Source organism: Euprymna scolopes, chromosome 17 (genome assembly GCF_053919585.1).
Source record: "Euprymna scolopes isolate OS-2025 chromosome 17, ASM5391958v1, whole genome shotgun sequence".
NCBI classification, from domain to species: Eukaryota; Metazoa; Mollusca; class Cephalopoda; order Sepiida; family Sepiolidae; genus Euprymna; species Euprymna scolopes.
This window is the reverse complement of record NC_136498.1, coordinates 113,645,644-113,664,586: the sequence shown is the minus strand read 5'-3', so window position 1 is coordinate 113,664,586 and position 18,943 is coordinate 113,645,644. Positions and strand designations below refer to the sequence as shown.

General features: G+C 41.3%; 1 protein-coding gene across 2 annotated transcripts in view; it reads right to left on the bottom strand.

The window, feature by feature from the left end:
• LOC145296894 (uncharacterized) overlaps window positions 1-18,943 on the bottom strand; it is a 111,618-nt gene that overhangs the window by 15,609 nt on the left and 77,066 nt on the right. For both annotated transcript variants that reach the window (XM_080143049.1, XM_080143048.1), the window contains exons 2-4: window positions 17,113-17,302; window positions 15,834-16,024; window positions 1,016-1,225 (exon numbers count right to left, since the gene is read on the bottom strand). In XM_080143049.1, the coding sequence (XP_079999175.1) occupies window positions 1,016-1,225; window positions 15,834-16,024; window positions 17,113-17,279 (568 nt within the window). In that variant the 5' untranslated portion in view covers window positions 17,280-17,302. The remainder of the gene's footprint in view (window positions 1-1,015; window positions 1,226-15,833; window positions 16,025-17,112; window positions 17,303-18,943) is intronic.

The window sequence follows — 18,943 nt, the reverse complement described above, 5'->3', positions numbered from 1 at the left end:
TGAATTAAGCTTTAAAATGTTGAAATCAAGTATCTGGGTTAAATTGTGTTCTAAACAAACACATTCATTTTGAATATACCCCTGTCATATCAAAGAAGCTACTTTTGATTTTATATGCCAGGCCTTTCTGCTTGTGTAATAAAACTTGTCAAATGCACTTGTGATGTTAGGCTGTGTAAGGTGTTAACATTGGTCAAATTTGCCTGTTCCTGCTTTCATCCAATTTTTTTTGATTATCGAAGACACTTCGATACAAAACCTATCTAAATAATATTGACAGGCAGATAAGTACGTTTGTATGAACTTTCCAAAAAAAAATCGAGCCAGCCATTTAGAAGTCTATAGGGAACAAACTCGCGAGTGCACGTGCACACACACACACAAACACACACACACAAATTTCCTTTTATATAATAGTAGAGATTATCTTTTATTAGCAAAGCACATTTTTATAAGAATGAATGAAACGAATATTTTACTTTTCATAAGAAACACTCGTCTAGCTGTAAACACTATCAATAATTCCCCCCCACTCTTTATCTGTGCCTAAACCTAAACGTAGATTCCATGAACAAAGCTTCTTTCTTAGAACTGCACGCCTGTGGAATTGTCTTCCGTTTTCCTGCTTTCCGGCTGACTACAATATGGTTGTCTTCAAGTCTAACGTAAATAAGTTCTTGATGAGCCATTCCATATAAGTTATCAAATTTAACAAATTTTCATTACTAATGATTATTATATTGTCCAATTTCTACTGTACACTCTTTAACCCTTATCCTTGAGTGGCCTCTTGGCCTTGATAATGAGTTGATACCTATGAAAAAAAAAAAAGTCCAATGTGAACAAGTTCTAATTGAATCGTCCCCCTAAGTAATCCAAGTTACAAAATTCCCACTGTTTACTATGCTAAAATCACAATGACTAATGTATACCTATTAACCCTTATCCTCGAGTGGCCTCTGGGTCTTGATAAGTGGTGACACCCATGTAAAAAAAAAAAAAATATTTTACTTACAGATTGGAAGAAAAAGCCAACCTTGGAAGCAGACGGCAAACATGACGAGGGCCATCACCCGAGAAATGATCATTCCAACCTGCCATCCAACTTGCAGCAGAAGTCCAGACCATTTACGCTGGTAAGAATCTCTGTAAGTCAGTCGAAGTATATCAGTGTAGGTGGCAAAACCCCATGATAATGACACAAGGGAGAACAATATTGAAAAAGCTGAAAATAAAAAGAATATATATATATATATATACATATATATATATATATATATATATATATATATATATATATATATATATATACGAACAAACAGTTAATAAAACATGTTACAAAACACTTTGGAAAAGAGTTAAAAACATATTTAATCTGAAACGGAAACACTTGATAAGTGGATAGTCTTTAATCTGCAGAGTTTCGAAAAAATACTTTCCTTCTCATCAGAGGGTAGGAATTAGCAAAATGCAGGATCGGATTTTGCATGCAAAAGTATTTGATGAAACAACAAGTAAGTCAAAGATCTTACTTGATAACAAAAAAGTGAAGCAGAGGGAATATGGTGAAGAAAAAGGTGATTACACGTGAATGGATAGTCTGGTGGAAGATAAATAATCCAGTGACGGTAAAATCCAAATATATAACTTTAAGAAAGTTAATTGAATTTCCATTTGCACAAGTAAAATCCAAGGAAATCCCGTAATTGGAAGATGGTCCAAAATAATCCAAAGGCAGAAATCCATGGAATAATTCACAAAAATGTGTACAAGAGAGAGAGAGAGAGAGAGAGAGAGAGAGAGAGAGGGGGGGAGAGTAAAATGATTGATAATTTATAATTAAAATTAAAAATTAAAAATCGGTTTCACAAGGAAGAACAAACAAAATCAATAAATTGTACGATCGTTTTGGAAACGATGTTTTTATTGAGACAGACAATATGTCTTGGACAACCATTTTATCATTTGATTTTATAAAACAAAGTCTCCTCATCCCAATGAATGCATTGATGATGATACTTACGGGCTTTAAAGGCGGACGTATAAAAGATATATCTGCCTTACTTAAAAAATGTTATTTCTATTTTTGGTGTCTTTAAACCCCATCCATTCTTTTTGCTGATGAGGAGACTTTGTTTTATAAAACTAAATGATAAAATTATTGTCCAAGACTTGTCTATCTCAATAAAAACATCGTTTCCGAAACGATCGTACAATTTATTGATTTTGTTTGTTCTTTCTTGTGAAACCGATTTTTAATTTTTAATTTTAATTATAAATTATGAATCATTTTACTCAATATTAAAATAGCTCTAGAATATCTATGCTCATCGGGTTTATTATATATCTACATTACAACGAGCACTGTTTTCTTTTAATTGTATTAATGCATTTACTAATACATTAAAATAAACTCTGCTCTTTAGACTATTGTTCTAATCCCCATAATATATATATATATATATACATGTGTAATCACCTTTTTCTTCACCATATATATATATATATATATATATATATATATATATATATATATATATATATATATATTATAAATATAAAATATTATATATAAATATAAATAAAATATGATATATAAATAAAATATATATAAATATAAATAAAATATTATATATAAATATAAATAAAATATTATATATAAATACAAATAAAATATTATATATAATATAAAAAGAATATTATATATAAATATAAATAAAATATTATATATGAATATAAATAAAATATTATATATAAATATAAATAATATATTATATATGAATATAAATAAAATATTGGGTCTTTTAGAATTCTCGTACTTTAAAATTTTGTAGGCAAAGAGCAAAGATCTTTCTTGTGTTGACACGAAAAATTATGTGCAGAAATTCTAAAAGATCCAATATTTTTATGGAGCAATTCCGGTTTTTGATTGGTTGCTAGTCGAACATGGCTACATTTGATTGGTCAGTTCCTCTTGCCAGTGTCTATATATAGAACCTTCCAATTTTCTTTAATCATACCTTTCCATTATATCAAAAATATTGCACAAATATCATCTTTATATAAAGCTTTTTCAAAAAATTAAAGTTGACCCCCCCCCTTTAGGGAATTAAGAAAAAGCGGTCAGCCTAAGCACAAAATACAATAGTTCGACTTCCTGTCATTGAATACTTTATGTTTGTTAGCGTCGATTGACTTTTTACTAAAAAAAAAAAATAACTTAGCTAGGTATAGGAAAATTGTGTGTTGGTCAAATAAATAATATCTTATCAAAAGACCTACTGTTGATTTTTATAGGGTTTTCTGCTTGTGCAGTGATAAAATTTCAGAAATGTACTAGTTAGGCTGTATAAAAGTGTTAACTTTGGCCAAAATCGGACTGTTTTGTTTCTTTATTGGGAATTTTTCGATTATCAATACTTAACGGAAGTATTTCGATACAAAACCTACCTAAGAACACTGCCAGGCACATAAAGTAGCTTTATGTGAAATTTTTACAAAAATCAGCCCATCTGTTTTGGAGTCTGTAAGAAATGAACACACACACACACACACACACACACACACACACACACACACACACAAAGTGTCTTTTATATATAAGTAAAGATTTGAGTTTACTTATATATAATACTAGCGGGGGGGTACCCGGCGTTGCCCGGGTGTTTTTAGGTGTGTGTATGGGGGGGGGATAAGTAATAACCCTGAAACGATGTTAAAAAAAATCGGAAAAACCAAATCCAAAAAAAAAAAAAACAGCGAAAAAAAAAACGCTGTGTGTATAGGGGGGGAGTAAACTAAAGAATAAGCAAATTAAAAAAAAATAAAGAAACATTGCCCGCGTGTCTAAAGATGTAAAAGAAAAAAAAATAGTTTTGGTCGTGAGGATGGATTGAACCCAGAAAGCGGAGGTGAAACTAACTCCAACCACTTAACTGTCTAGGCCAAGAGTAAGAGGAATTGATTATAGTGTTAAAATAAGGCTTATAAAGCGAGTGAAAGAGGTTTGATTGACAGATAGCCACTAAATGAGGTCATCGCGTGAGCGTTACGAGATGACGTAGCAGTATTTTATTTTTTTTAAAATTACGTATTTCGTTTCCTGTCTAGACATTTCTCTCTATCTGTCTCTGTCTCTGTCACTCTCTGTCTCTCTCTCTCTCTCTCACTTCGTCTTCCTAACTCTAAAGACTGTTACTAAAAAAGAAAATGGCGTCTAGCTGTTTTTTTTTTGTCAAAACTTCGATCGTTAATATTTTTTGTAAGCATTTTTTTTTTTACTTCACATTTTTGGCTTGTTATTTTTCGTTTAACTATCGTATCTAACTATTTTTAATGTGCTAATAACTTTGGTAACGTTGCCATAGCGTAGAAGTTCATAGTTTAGTTTGTGTAAGGGTTAGATTTTTTTTACCGATAACAACATGCTTTTTTAAATTCAGACTGCCATTAGAGCTTGCTGACATCAAGATCACGTGACATGACTCAGCGGGTTTTAAATACAAGTTGACCCAAAATAAACGGCCCCGTGTATACTTTATGTAGAAGAGTTGGCGCCCGTATTTTGGGGGGCAGTTATAAATCGATTTAAAAATATGTAATGTTTAACATTAAAATGTCACTTTTTTGGGACACCCCCCCCCGCAGAAAATCGATCAGTTGACGCACTTCTGATGGTCCTTTTGGGCTAATTTTTCGATATTTGTCGTCCGGAGGGTGGGGCTTTAATATGATACCAAGTTTGTGAATTTTTGTTCCGTCGGTCAAAATTTTTTAGCAGACACACAAACATACATACACACATACATTTTCGCTTTTATATATATAGACTAACGAGGGGTACCCGGCGTTGCCCGAGTGTTTGTAGGTGCGTGTGAAAAAAAAACAGGTGCCCGTGAAAAAAAGGAAGCATTGACGACACGCAGTTGGAAAATAGTAAAGTGTGAAAAAAAAACAGGTGTGCGTTTTTGATTGACGTGACGACGATAGGTATTCAGCAGTTAGCATTTTGTGCGGGACAGTTTTTAATGAGGTCAATAAATCGGTTTGTTTGTTTTTAAAAACCCGCTCCCTCGTCTCAAAATGAAAGCTGACCAAACGTTACTTAGCTCTCTAGAGACCACTGGCTCTGGGCCTGTGATTAGAGTCGAGTTTCGCTTTTTTTTATACCGAAAACCGAATGTAACACGTGCCGATGAGGGAAATGTCGAATAATTAACGTTTGAAAGTCAATAAAATTAAATAGACAGGCGAGCTCCGTGGTTAAGTGTAAGATACTACAATCTACAGATGATATAAAAAGTTTTAAGAAGTTGTGAAGCGAGCGAGCGCTTCTCTGAAAGAAGCCTTTTGTGGACACCGAGGAAAAGCGTACATACATACATACATACATACATTTTCGCTTTTATATTTATAGATAATATGCGATTTATTACATCAACTAATTCTTCACTATCTAATTTAAACATTTTTGAAACTCAATTCTTTATTTTTATTTTGCAAGTTATTTCCTCTGAAGAGAAAAGTCTAAATTTTCGAAACGTCATGGAATAAGGAAAATTTTTTTAAATATTCTTTGATAAACTAATAAATAATGTGAGAGGTTGCAAGTTAGAGAAAAGGGCATCAGCCACCAAATTTTGAATTTTTGAACTCTGTCAAGGCTAGAGTGGTCTGAGCAGCTACAGCCCAGCTATGGAAACAGTACTCCATTCTAGGATGTAGTTGGCTCTTTATACAGAATATAAGATTGCATCAGCAGTGAGATATCTACTCGAGCAGTTGAATGATACAACCATTTTTCCGGTGACCTTGGCAACGGATTTGACGGATGTGCTCCATTTCAGATCAGGGGTGAAGGTCAGATCCAGAAACTTGTCAAAGTATGATGCTTCCCTAAGACGAGAGCCATTCATTTCAGATGGGAGTCAGAGGATGGTGGAAAGATAGAAGCTTGATTTTAGATGCATTAAAATTAACCAGCCACCTTTTTCTCCATTGCATCTAATCATACTCAAGATCAGAAGAAAGAGAATCAGAAAGACGTGAAATGTGAGTTAACGACAGGTTTAGATCTGATGACCTCAGAGAAAGATTAAATCTTGAAAGTATAGGTGCAGAAGGGGAGACTGTGATGGTATGGTCACATTGAAAAAATGGATTAGAGTTATTAGATCAATAGCTGTAGAACAGTTGAGGTAGCAAGTTCAATTAACAGGAGAAGATCAAGAAAAGCATGCAAGGAAAAGAGGAATAAGTAAAGACCTGACCAGAGATAGGTTAGTTTAGAAGACGATTTCTAAAACCGTTGAACACATGCCAGCATATTTGTAGGATACTTTTTATTAGAAGCACGGCTCTACGAACAAATTTATTTTTATTTTTAACATTTGACAACTAAATATGTTCGTTTACAAGCCAAATAGAACAGTTACTAGCCAAACCCACGTGATTTTTGGAATATGACATCTTCGTTCCGTGAGGAGTACGTACATCTTAAAAAAATTTTCTGTATTTTTTTAATACATGTGATTCTAAATACGCATGAACTTTATGTTAAGATTTGAAGGTTTAAACATTCAAATTTCTTTTGTTTTTTTTTTGAAACAGTCTTTGTTAACAAAAAAAGTTTATATTGTTCGATTAAACTTTTATTGTTTAAATAATTTGACTTTGCTTGTTTTTATTAAAAAAAAGTCTGAAAAGATATTTTTCACTGAGTATTGAGCTTTAGAAGATTGTCGGTGAAAAAAAAAACAACACCATCACCAAAAGATAAACGTTTTATTACAGGGTGGGGCGTAAATACTGTTTCTTTTATTTTAACTCAGATTTTTCCCAACAAAATAATTTATTACAAAACCCAATTACAGAAAATGATTAGCAAATACTATATATTATTCAAAATGTTTTCTTCCAGCCTTCACTCCACAAAGTCTTTTGGGGAAATTGTTCCGAAATTTTGTAACAGGACTTATGCTCCACTCTATATTTCTAGTCAAGACTTGGAAAATTCACTCACAAATGCGGCTGTTTCACTCACAACATAAAGCCCTGAGAAGTAAACTCTGACCAAATATTAAAAAAACAATGGTGTTCTATCTCCTCAAGCCATCCAGCACACTCTGGGTCGCAAAAACGAGCACCTCCCCTATTAACAAAGGGAAGCTTTTAGTAATGATAAAAAGCCATCGACAATGAGGAAGTCATAAAAAATATAAATAATAAGTAGGCCAGCACACAGGATAAAAAGGGCCCCACGATTCGTTTATACATCAAATGGGAAGAAACAAACAATAGTGGCACTCCAGCTATGGCAGAGACCAACCAAGATCACCCATGAGACCTTGATAAAAGAAGTCCTGACCGACTATCGCCATCATTTGTAACAACAAAGAATATAAAACTAAGAGACTTAAAAGCCCGGCCACGGTCTGTTACTTAAACATACCAAGTGAACCAAGTGCAAAAGAGATCCGTACTGCTGCAATATTTTTTAGACTATAATGTGGTAGGTATTTATTTGCTTCCCCAAGTAAGCAAAATATGACACAAGGTCGGTTTTTACGTGAGGTGAAGTGGGAGGGGGAGGGAATGGTTTATATAGGGTTGCCCCTACATGTACCAACAACCAATTGCCACAAGGGCAATGGTCACAAAGTGCAGCATCCGTGGGAACAGATACTACACTTTGAGATATTAAATCTTTTATTCATGTTAAAAAATACAGAAAAAAATCAACGATGAACAAAAAACTTAGGCACATGGCCAACTCAAAAGGGGGGATTTTGCGGGTCGTTGGTCATCCTTGTCACTCCAGAACTAAACAAAGTCAAAAGTTTCTCCCAGCTAGTATCTTCTTTCACCATAATACCGCATTCACCCTTTCATATTGGGGGACGTCCTAGTAACTCCCAATTTTTAAAACATTTTTTATTGACGTGTAAAAACAAAAAAGATAATAAAATGGTAACAATAATTCATTTGTGTCGAGGGCGGGGGAAGAAAAAACAAAAGGTGATTAGTAGGACCCTCCCAACCCCGTCTAGTTGATAGACTGCCCGTTCCACTAGGTTTGTAAAAGGAACCTCGCTTCTGCGGGTCAGTCTCTAGGTGGGGATGCCCTCTAGATGGGGGTGAATGGAGAAAAGAAAATTTTTGTGGGTAAGGGATGGAGGTTAGTTTGTATTTCTTTTCCTCCAAGATGGGTAAAATTTAGAGGAAGGGATGAAAACAAAAATTGCAGGTAAGAGGGGATGGGGGATCTTGGAGGCTTCCTAATCGGGGAGGGATGGAACACACACTCAGCTAGCTGAGAGACTACTTGTTTAATTTTACTTTACAGAACTGCGCGTTCCACACCTAGGCGGGGAACACGTATTCAAATTTGGCTCCTCTTCGTACACACAGACTTGCCACATGTATCCATCTTCTGTCAAATGCCGCGCGATGCAGCCTTCTTCTATCACATCTGATCTTCACCCGTAGTTGGTGTTTAAAGAACGCGATCAGATCTTGATCAGAAAAAGACAACACCCCCCGGCAACCTTGCAGACGCGACGTCCAAATCACCATTCTCGCCACGGCCAGGATCGTAACGTAGACCATTTGTCTTTCCCGGTCCCACGGCGGCCTCACGTTGTCCACCACATTGGATACAGTAATTGGGCGTGGATGCTCAGGATCGATGCTAGCCGTCACTCCGCTGACATACGACCAGTACTGGCGGAGTTCGTGGCAATCGAAGAAAGCGTGATCTGTAGTTTCTACGGCCGTTGTCCCACAACGGGGACAATCAGGCGACTCCAAAAACACGGAACTGCATTGTATGTTGTTGAGTGGAAGTGCATTTCGGGCCAATCGCCAGGTCAGAGAGAACTTCGAATTGTTCAGATGACTCGAACCTGGCGCCCAGCTCCACGCGGAGCGGATCTCACTCTGCTGCCACCCCAAACGCGCGCATAGCGGGTCGTCAGCGGCCCCCTTCACTAGATCCCTGTGGAGTTCCCTACGGGTAGCAGTCACAAGGTCACTGGACCTTGGTAGTCGTTTTAGCGCGGCTCGGCACTCTTTCATGTAGGCAGATTCTCCCCGCGGCCTGCGACGGCTCTCGATGGAAGGGTCGAGAACGAGGTCGGGGAAGGCGGCAGTAACCACGGGGTGCCACGGTTGGTCTTCCTGCATATAGTGGCTCAGGAAGGCCAGCCTCTCAGCATCTCGATGACACTTTAAGTCCGGCATTCCCAAGCCTCCCTCACACGGACGTTGAATACAGACCTGTCTGCTCACCCAGTGTCTTCCACTGTCCCAAAGGAGCGAGGACAAGAGTTCGACAAGAGCTTTTAGGTGTTGTGCAGGCAGGGGAAGTACGGCCAGTCGGTAAAGGATGAGAGTAAAGACGTAAGTGGCGCACGCCTCAGCTCTACCCTTTAAGGAAAGTTTCCTAGGAAGCCACGAATTGACTGCAGCCTCCACCTTTGACCGTACCTCCAACCAATTCTTATCAAGCTGGAGACCCGGTCCGAACCACACGCCGAGGATCTGGACCGGGCCATCTGTCCAGCTGAAGGGCGCAGGGAGGTTTGCGTTGCCACTCCATGCGCCCAACCACAGTCCTACAAACTTTTTGCGGTTTATCTTGGCCCCCGTGATTCTTTCGTACTGTGTGAGTGCCTCCGACACGACCTCAATGTCTCTGAAGCCCGACACGAAGACCGTGACATCATCGGCGAACGCGGATACCTTGGCAGCTGAGCCGCCAGGCAGAGCCATTCCGCGCAGGGCCGAATTTGCCTCCCCATGTCTCAGCTTGCGGAGAAGAGGCTCCAAAGCCAGGACATAAAGCAGGGGCGACAGTGGACAACCCTGACGAACCGACTGAGAGATAACAAAGGGTTTCGAGCGCTTTCCGTTGACTTGCACAACAGCCATGGGCTGTCGATACATTATGGAGATCCACTTGCAAAAGTCCGGTTTAAAACCGGCGGCCTCTAAGACAGATGCCAGGAAACGATGGTCGACCCTATCGAAAGCTTTGGACTGATCTAAGTTGATCAGCGCGGCTTCCGTGTCGTCATCTATTCCCCCCTCTAGGATCGTGCGGATCAGGTGCAAGTTGTTCTGAATCGATCTCCCCTTCACAGCGTAGTTCTGTTCCGGTTCAACCAACTCGTCGATAACAACCTGCAGCCGATTCGACAGGACCTTGGCCAAAATCTTCAACTCTGAGTTTAGCAGAGTTATGGGCCTGTAGTCGTCTGATTCTTCCCCTCCATGCCCGTCACCTTTCTTCAGCAATGTGATCACTCCCTTGGTCACCTGCCCTGGGATAGATCCCTGAGCAAACCAATGGTTGAACACATCCGTCAGAAGAGGCAGAAACATGGGCGACAGCCTCAAGTTCAGTTCGTATGGCAGACCATCAAGTCCTGGCGATTTGTCACAGCTGACCTGCTTCAGCGCAGTAAAGACCTCCCGCTCCGTCACCCGGCCCTCGCAACTAGCCGCTCTAGCCGCCTCGAGGCGGGGAGAGTCGGCCAAATAGTCGCTAAACTCAAGAACCGGAAGATCAGACTGCTGCGTAAAACACTCCTCGAAATGTTCTCGAAACCCCTCGCAGATCTCCCGAGTCGATTCCAGGGTGCGTCCATTCGGATGTTTGATTTTCGCAATGTATTTGTCCGAGCCACGCCTAGAAACCTCACGGCGCACGTCTGCATCAGAATTGACTGCTTCGTTGCCTATCTTTCTAAGCCTAGCTCTAACTACTTGGCCTTCGTAACGCTCGCTAGTCTCGCGTAGAAGGTCCTGCTTAGCTAGTTCCTGGCTAACCCTATCACCCTCCCCCGTAGCCTGGGCTAGTTTCTGCTCTAGCTGCTTCTTCGTCTTGGCCTTATCTAGTGCGAGGCGCTGGGCATACTTGACGGAGAAGCTTCTGATCTTGGCTTTGAGACCTAACCACCACTTACTCCCGGTAACCACCCCCACTAGTGCCTTTTTAATCAATTCTCTTAACTGATCTTGGAAGTCTTGTATCTCCAGAAGGGAGGTGTTTAACTTCCAGTACCCCGCTAACTTAGGCCTATTTCCTAGCTTCAGCCGGGCCATAACTAATTTATGGTCCGTCTGGCCTAGCCAAGTGAATGTGGGACAAGATAAGAAGTCTACTTCGTCTCTCCTAACTAACATCCTGTCCAAATAGGTATTTGGATAGGAGGAAACACTATTGGTCCACGTCCACATCTCCCGCCCTGGATGCTCGAACCGAAACCTGTCGACCAGACCGCATCTAGCCATCAGATCAGCCAGACTGGGCTCGCACCTCTCCGATCCTCTAGCATCGCCTCCTACCTTATCTATCTCGGGGTCTAAGATGGCGTTCCAATCTCCTATTAGCACTACCCGCTTCCGACAATCTACAAACGCGTCAAGCTGACTGAAGAATGAGACCCTCTCACGAGCGGTGCTGGGCGCATGAACCGCGATCACCCGAAACACAGAATCTTTTACGGCAACATCGGCCACAACCAGCCTGCCCACCGCATCTCTATGGACAACGTCGACCGTCGCCGACAGGGTACGTTTAACCAGCACGGAAACTCCCTTCCCCCGTGGGCTGCCATATGCTGAGAAAACCTCAAAATCTCTGGCCAGCACCTGACAGTCCACAGAGGAAACGAAATGCGTCTCCTGAATCGCAGCCACATCCACTCCTAGGGACAAGAGGTCGTGCCGGAGGCGAGCCGCCCGGCCCGGTGATCTCAAGCCCCTCGCATTCAAACTAGCCAAATTCAAAGCCATGGTACCTACCTTAGGGTGTGTCACACTCAGCTCCGAAGTCAGCTGGGGAGAGGACGCCGACGTTATGTGCCATGCTCAAGGTGGTCAGGTTTTTCATATCCTGACCTTCTCTCGCAATGCCGCCGACGTCCAAAGGATAAATTAATTTTATGGCCCTGTAGAGTGACGGATGGACCAACACGGGGACCCTTCCCTTGCATTGTTTTGACAGTTCATCAAGAGAAGGGTCATTTTTTTTCACCAGTTCAATTCCCGGAAACGCCCCTTCAGCGGCCTGCAGCCTTGTCCACAAGTTGGTCTTGCAGGCCTCTGGAGTTCTGACAAAAGTTATTAGGAGTGGGGCGTCCGGGAAATTTGAGGGGATATTTACATCTTTCCCCTCTATCTGTTTGTAATCGAGCAGAGGTTTTAAGTTTTTCCTCTGCCGATGGGAAATGTCTGTGGCCACAGATAGAGGGTCTACATTACATAGTTCCTCAGGGGCAAGGACCTTTGGTCTGCAAGAGGCAGAGGAGTCTCTCCTCTCCCTCGGTTCATTCTTTTCATTTTCTTTTTGGGGTAGTGGGACGGGTGTTTGTGTGGTGCCTGGTGTTGGTGTTGGTGTTGGTGTGGTGTCTGGTGTTGGTGCGGTGTTTGGTGTTGGTGCGGTGTCTGGTGTTGGTGTTGCTGTTGGTGCGGTGTCTGGTGTTGGTGCGGTGTCTAATGTTGGTGCGGTGTCTGGTGTTGGTGCAGTGTGTGGTTTGGGGGTGGAAGTGGATTTTGTTGTTAGGGGTAGTGTATGTTCACAGGGAGTGAGGGCCACCTTTTCTTCCTCTTTTCTTCTTTTGTTTTTCTTTTTCATTCTTTCGAATGAACCGGGGAGAGGTGAGGTTGAGTTCCTCTCCCTCTCACTTGCGGATTCATCCTCAGAGGAGCAGTCTTTTCTCCGCTTGATCCCCGTCTCGATTGGTGTGGGGACCGTTGGTTGTGTCTGCTTCTCTATTTGCTGCTGCAGCTGTTTTTGTTGTTGCTGCTCTCGCTGGTGTCGTTGCTGCTGCTGCTTCTGCTGCACTTGCTGATTTTGCTGCTGCAGTAGTTGTTGCTGCAGTTGTTTCCGCGGCATTGGCTGCGGTGGCTGTTGTTGTTGCTGCATTTGCAGAGGCTCCTGCCTCGATTTTTGGGCTGGTGGTGGGACGGTGGCAGAAGGGATTATGTGTTTCCGCTTTTGTCTCACTACCGTGCTCCATTCTTCCCCTTTGGCCTCCTGGGTGGTTTGGGTTTTCCTTGGAGCTGGGGTTGGTGCTGCAGTTGCAGGGGTTGTTGCCGCCTGTTTTGGTGCGGGCGTTGTCTCAGGGGTTGTGATCGCCTTTTGGGTTGTTTGATTAGGGGTTACCCTTTGGGGGCAACTCCTAGCCATGTGGCCCTGCTTTTGGTAAAACCAACAGTGTGGACGACGGCCCTCCACCACTACCGTTATGTTGGCGTCTTTGTATGTCAGCAGCGGTGGTATTGCTCGAACACCCTCCCTCTTCAGCCTCATTGCTATTGTGTAGCAGCCCAGGTGAGTCCCAGTTTTTGACCGTACTGGGGTCACCTGTTCTACCTCACCGTACTGGCTGAAGAGGCATCCTAATACTTCCGCAGGTATTTGGGTTGGCACATTAAATACCTGCACCCGAGTCCTTCTCTTGCCCTGGTATTCAGGTATTAGTTTGACTCTCCCATGCTTTATTTCTTGGAGGGAGAGTCTCTCCGCATCATCCTTGGTGGGTAGGAGGATGTCCCACACAGCGAAGCTCCTCTGGTACAGGTATAGTACTGGGATGTTAAGTTTGTGGAGGAGCCCCGCCATGTCTTCCTTCTTCATCCCTAGGAGGCGGTTTTCCGGTATATCGGAAATGGCAAAGGACAGGACTCTGCCCTCAATCGCCTCCCAGGCACCTGGTATGGGTTTTATATCTGCCCCCTCTATGTATTGTCTGTACTTTGTCAGGTACAGGTCTCTATACTCTTGAGGGGACAGTTGTTTTTCTACGGTCTTCCCCCACGCAGACCCTCTTGTTGGTGTTGGTATGGGGTCTTTAGTGGGGTTAGACCGTTTTTGGTCTTTTATGGAGGTCGCCCCTGCCTGTTTCTTGGCGACGCTTCCTGCCTCCCCAGATGTCTTGGTCAGTCCTTTTGTGGGAGTGTCACATTTTTGAGCGGCGGCGGCTCCCTTTTTAGTGTCTTTTTCGGGAGCAGCTTCCCGTTTTGGGGAGTCGGCCTCTTGGGGAGCATGATCTTTTTTGTTTACTTTGAGGCCATCTGCCCCTTCCTCGTTTGTGAGGTCCAGGCGGTATGCCCCCTCATTTTCTTGATCTGCTCCCCTTTTGGGAGAGCAGCCCTCCTGGGGAGCGCTGTCCCCTTTATTGTCCTTTTGGTCTGGCACCTCCTCCTTTTTGTGGTTGGAGTGAGATGCTACGACCGATTTTGTTTTTGCTCCCCTTTGGGGGGAGTCGCCCTCGGGGGGAGCTGTTGTTAAATTTTCCCCCTCCTGGGGAGCGTCCAATGGTGTCATACCCGGGCGGTACGCCCCATCAGCAGTTGTTTTTTCTCCTGTTGGGGATTCGTCCTCTTGGGGAGCAGTAGCCCCGTGGCTGGGGGTATCCATATTGGTGGGCCCCTGGCTGAGGGTATCCATATTGGTGGCCCCCGGGCTGGGGGTGTCCGTTTTGGGTCCCTCTTTCAAAAAATTCACTGAAAAAAGTGACGTGGAATCAGCGTCCAAAGTGGGGAGCTGACTTTGGCGCCAAAAAGAAGTGGCGCCAAAAGGCGGCAAGAGGGGAGATAGAACTGAGAGAGGGAGTGGGAAGTTAGTGGAGGGAAGAGAGAAGGTGTTTCCGACCCTCCCTCGCAGGAAGGTCGTAAATTATCAGCTCGGATCCCCCCCCCCGTGGAGGAGGGGGGAGAGCAGAGAAAGACAGACAAAGTGGGGGTGCGGACAGAACGCGACCCAAAAAGCTTGTCAGGTGTTCCGGGCACGAGAATGTGTCGCCAGAACAGCACTGCCTCGCACGATGTAGGTATCAGAACAGATACTACACTTTGATCTCAGCCAAAAGGCCGAGTATAATGGGGTAGATATTTATTTGCTGCCCACTACAGCAAAATGTGGCACAAGACCGGGAAGGTAGAGAACAGGTAAGCTCCCCTAAAGAAGGGGCACTCTCGCCAACAAAAATTGCCTGGGCACCCCCGTCGGCATTCCCTGGTAGGGGCGCCTCGATGACAATCAATTAACTTGCCCCACTGGAAAGCCCGGTGGCAAGGCCTGGGAAGGTGGACCTCCTAGGTAGTACCCAAGCAATGTACCTCAGTCCGACAGGTGCTGGTCCAGTTCCCTGCCCCTCACCTGTCAGGCTGAGTGTCAAGAACAGATCCTTGACGAGTACTTCCGCAAGGAGACACATCCCATCCTACCGGAGTATAATGGGGTATGATCCTGCACAGTCCAGAGATTCTATTTATAAACGATGCTGCTAGGAACTGACGAATCAAATTAATTCACGTTCTGCTATCAACCAATCAGAAACCAGAATTGCTCCATAAAAATTAAACCTTTTCTGTAGCAACTTTGCATATGTTTTCTTCGTGTCAACACGGGAAGAATCTTTTGCTCTGTGGCTTCCAACTCGAGAACTGTCTACTGAGAACCAATCACCTCCAGAACTTGTATAGAACAACTAACCATCGGAAACTGTTCTGTCTACTGAGAACCAATCACCTCCAGGACTTGTGTAGAACAACGAATCATCGGAAACTGTTCTGAAACTAAACATGGCTTACAACTCTAGTATTACGATTGAACTTAAAAGGGACAGTTAGAATCCTAAAAGGATTTTTCAGTTGGAATGTATAAGATAGTAGGGTAAATGTCTGACATCCAGTAGGATGCCCTATCCTCATCTAGAACAAAATTAATGAAAATTAAAAAATAAGCACATTATCACACATATTAACCCATACAAACATCCAAAATATTATACTATCGACATGAGTGCAAAAATCTTACGTACCTGAAGAGAAGGAAACCGACCAATGACTGATAGCCACATAGGTATGAAGAATTAATTGTGGAGCCGATTCCAGAAAACACTGAAATAATCTCAGGAGGAAGACGTCGTTTATTTGCAGGAAAAGTTTCTCAATGAGTGCAGGATCAGCACTGGTTTTTACATCGCTCCATGTCATTAGCACATTTGCATATCTGGCGGAAAGACACAGGAAAAAATGCATTAAAAATGAACTCTGTTACATGGAAAAGGGGGCACATGGGAGAAAAACAAGCATATGCTACATGAAAAACAAGCAAGAACATTTGCCACATGGAAAAATCTGACATCTGTCTCATGAGGGGAAAAAAACGAAGATTCTCCACCAGGGAGGTGGGTGGGGTGGTCTTTAATATGGAAAAAACTCATTACTTGTAGATTGAAAATCTGGTCTCAAAATAAAAGGAATGTGATCAATGTGGGTTGCTTTCAAAGTCCTTCGAAATTTCGAAGAGAATGAATCAAATAAAAGGAGGCATAACCGATATCAAAGAAAGAACAAACAATTAAAATCCCACATAAAAAAGAAAGGAACTGCGAGTTTATCCCCTCTCCACTTTTTTTCTCTCACTCATTCTCTTGTATTTCGACAAACTGATATTTCGCTTTGTTTTGATTTTTTTGTTTGTTTGATATTCTCCCTGCTCAGCATACAATTAACATAAGATTTTTCATTCCTATAATTTTTTAAACTTGTTTTTTTATTTTATAATTTTATTTTAGCCCCCCCCCCCCGGTTATATTTTGTAAATAAAATTTCTTTGGAAATCTTTTAATTCGTGTTTTCCTTTTCCCCCCATTTTCCTTTTCACTGTGTTTTTGTTTGTCTATTCACGTGTCTGAGAGAGTTTTTACCTTTCCCTTGTGTTTGTCTTGCATATCGAACTCTAGGGGACCTTTTTTTTATTTTCTTCTTTTTTTTAAAATAATTGTTGCGAACCATAAGTCTTGGTTTCGGTTTCAATTCAATCCGATACACCCAAGTCATATATATAAAGAGAGCTTAGATGACAGTTCAGGACCTATCAGGTTGGCAACTCTCTTTAAAGCTTTGAATTGGTTTAGGTATGAATGTTGTTCTTATTTAGATTAATTGGACACTCGAATTAAACTTCCACTCGAATTGTTTTAATCAGTCACAATTTGGGGATGGTCTCCTTCTGCTTTAACAAATAATTTTGCTGCATCATCAAAAGAAGAGAAAAAAATGTCAGTATTTGTTTATTTGTATTAAAGTTTATACCTTTTTAAAAGGGCCAATCCAATGGAATGTAGAAATCCATTGAGAAAACTGATTCGTGCATTTGGCTCTGCAAGGTACCATTTCAGACTGAAGACCTGCATCAACACCATAGGGACGACAATGAAGGCGAGAGTCAACGTGAACCACATCAGTTGTCCTTCGATCATGTACTGCACGGTCACAAGCACATCTTCAAAAAATAAATGATAAAAAGCAATAAATGTTAAAAAAAAACAAAAAACATCCTATTTCAATTACCTTATAAAATACAAAACATTTTACATGCATACTTTTACATTTTTAGCGACCATGTCTTTTGGTTTTGCATGAACCCACAGAGTTGCTATTTTGTGTGTTGTATTTTCTTGGGTATAAAGAAATGGGTTTGTATTACTATACACATAGATTCGAAAAAGTTGTCAAAAAAAAACAAAAACAAATATATAACATGTCCTCAAAGTCAAGATAAGTTACTTTTCTACCTAACTGGATATTTTTTTTGTATTTTTATTTAAAGCAACATGTTTATTCAGCTCGAAAAACATGCAGTGTTTACCGATGTATTTGAAAATTACAAATGGCGCACGACTCTCTGTTGAACGCGGTAAGCTTGGGAAAATGAGTTAAAACTAAAAACCTATTAAAAAAAATACCGTTAGAAACTCACTCAATATATGTTGCCGTGATATAGGCTGACATATATTCGGTGGGTTTTTAACAGTATTTTGTATAATATTTAGTTTTAACTCACTTTCCCAAGCTTACCTTTGTTCAAAATTTTTTTCTTTTCGAAGGAAATTGTAAAAAAAAGGTTAGAAAAAAGGTAGAAATGTTATTTATTATTATTTATTTTTGTCAAAGAAAATTTTGAAAGGGTTGTGCACCTGCAGCCAAATCCGTTGCTTACAGGGCCTCTCTTTGCAATAATACATCTAACACAATTCTTTTTTTTTTTTTTTGAGCGTCTGCAGTTGTTTGTCTAACATGAATAAATTCATAGTGTTGTTAGTCTCCACTCTTTCCATGTAACACCTAGTTTCTTTCTTTCTTTCTTTTTTCTCTTCCAATATTTATCTGAAAGTCGTCTGCTTGTTGCTCGGCATCTTACATCCGATTACAAGCAAACCTGAGCGGTTGACGTCATGTTCCAGGGAAAGCCAGACAGATGCTTAGATAGGTCTAGTTCAAAATCTACACAAGTACCAAGACTCCTATACTCAATTAGTTAAGTTTAGAATAGCCAATAAAATCTTGGCTCCCATGAGTTTTGGATAATAACATAAAAGTCAGTAAATCAATAAACTCACCTCACTAGATAGCAAGTTGAGGGAAAACCAGCTCTTTTTTTAATTTTTTTTTTTTTTTACTAGGTGGTCACCACTTATCAAGGCCCGGAAGCCACTCAAGGATAAGGGTTATTGTAAGTACAGTACGTTAGTGTGGATATTTAATAAAGTGTCTACTTAAGGGGGCGGTTCATCGGGAATTTGTTTACGTTGGACTTGAAGACATCCAGGTTGTAGTCAGGTGGGAAGCAGGAAGACGGAACAGAGTTCTACAGGCGTGCAGTTCTAAGAAAGAAGCTTTGTTCATATGTTTCATGTTTTTCTTTTTTTTTTTTTACTAGGTGGTCACCACTTATCAAGGCCCGGAAGCCACTCAAGGATAAGGGTTATTGTAAGTACAGTACGTTAGTGTGGATATTTAATAAAGTGTCTACTTAAGGGGGCGGTTCATCAGGTTTGTTTACGTTGGACTTGAAGACATCCAAGTTGTAGTCAGGTGGGAAGCAGGCAGACAGAACAGAGTTCCACAGGCATGCAGTTCTAAG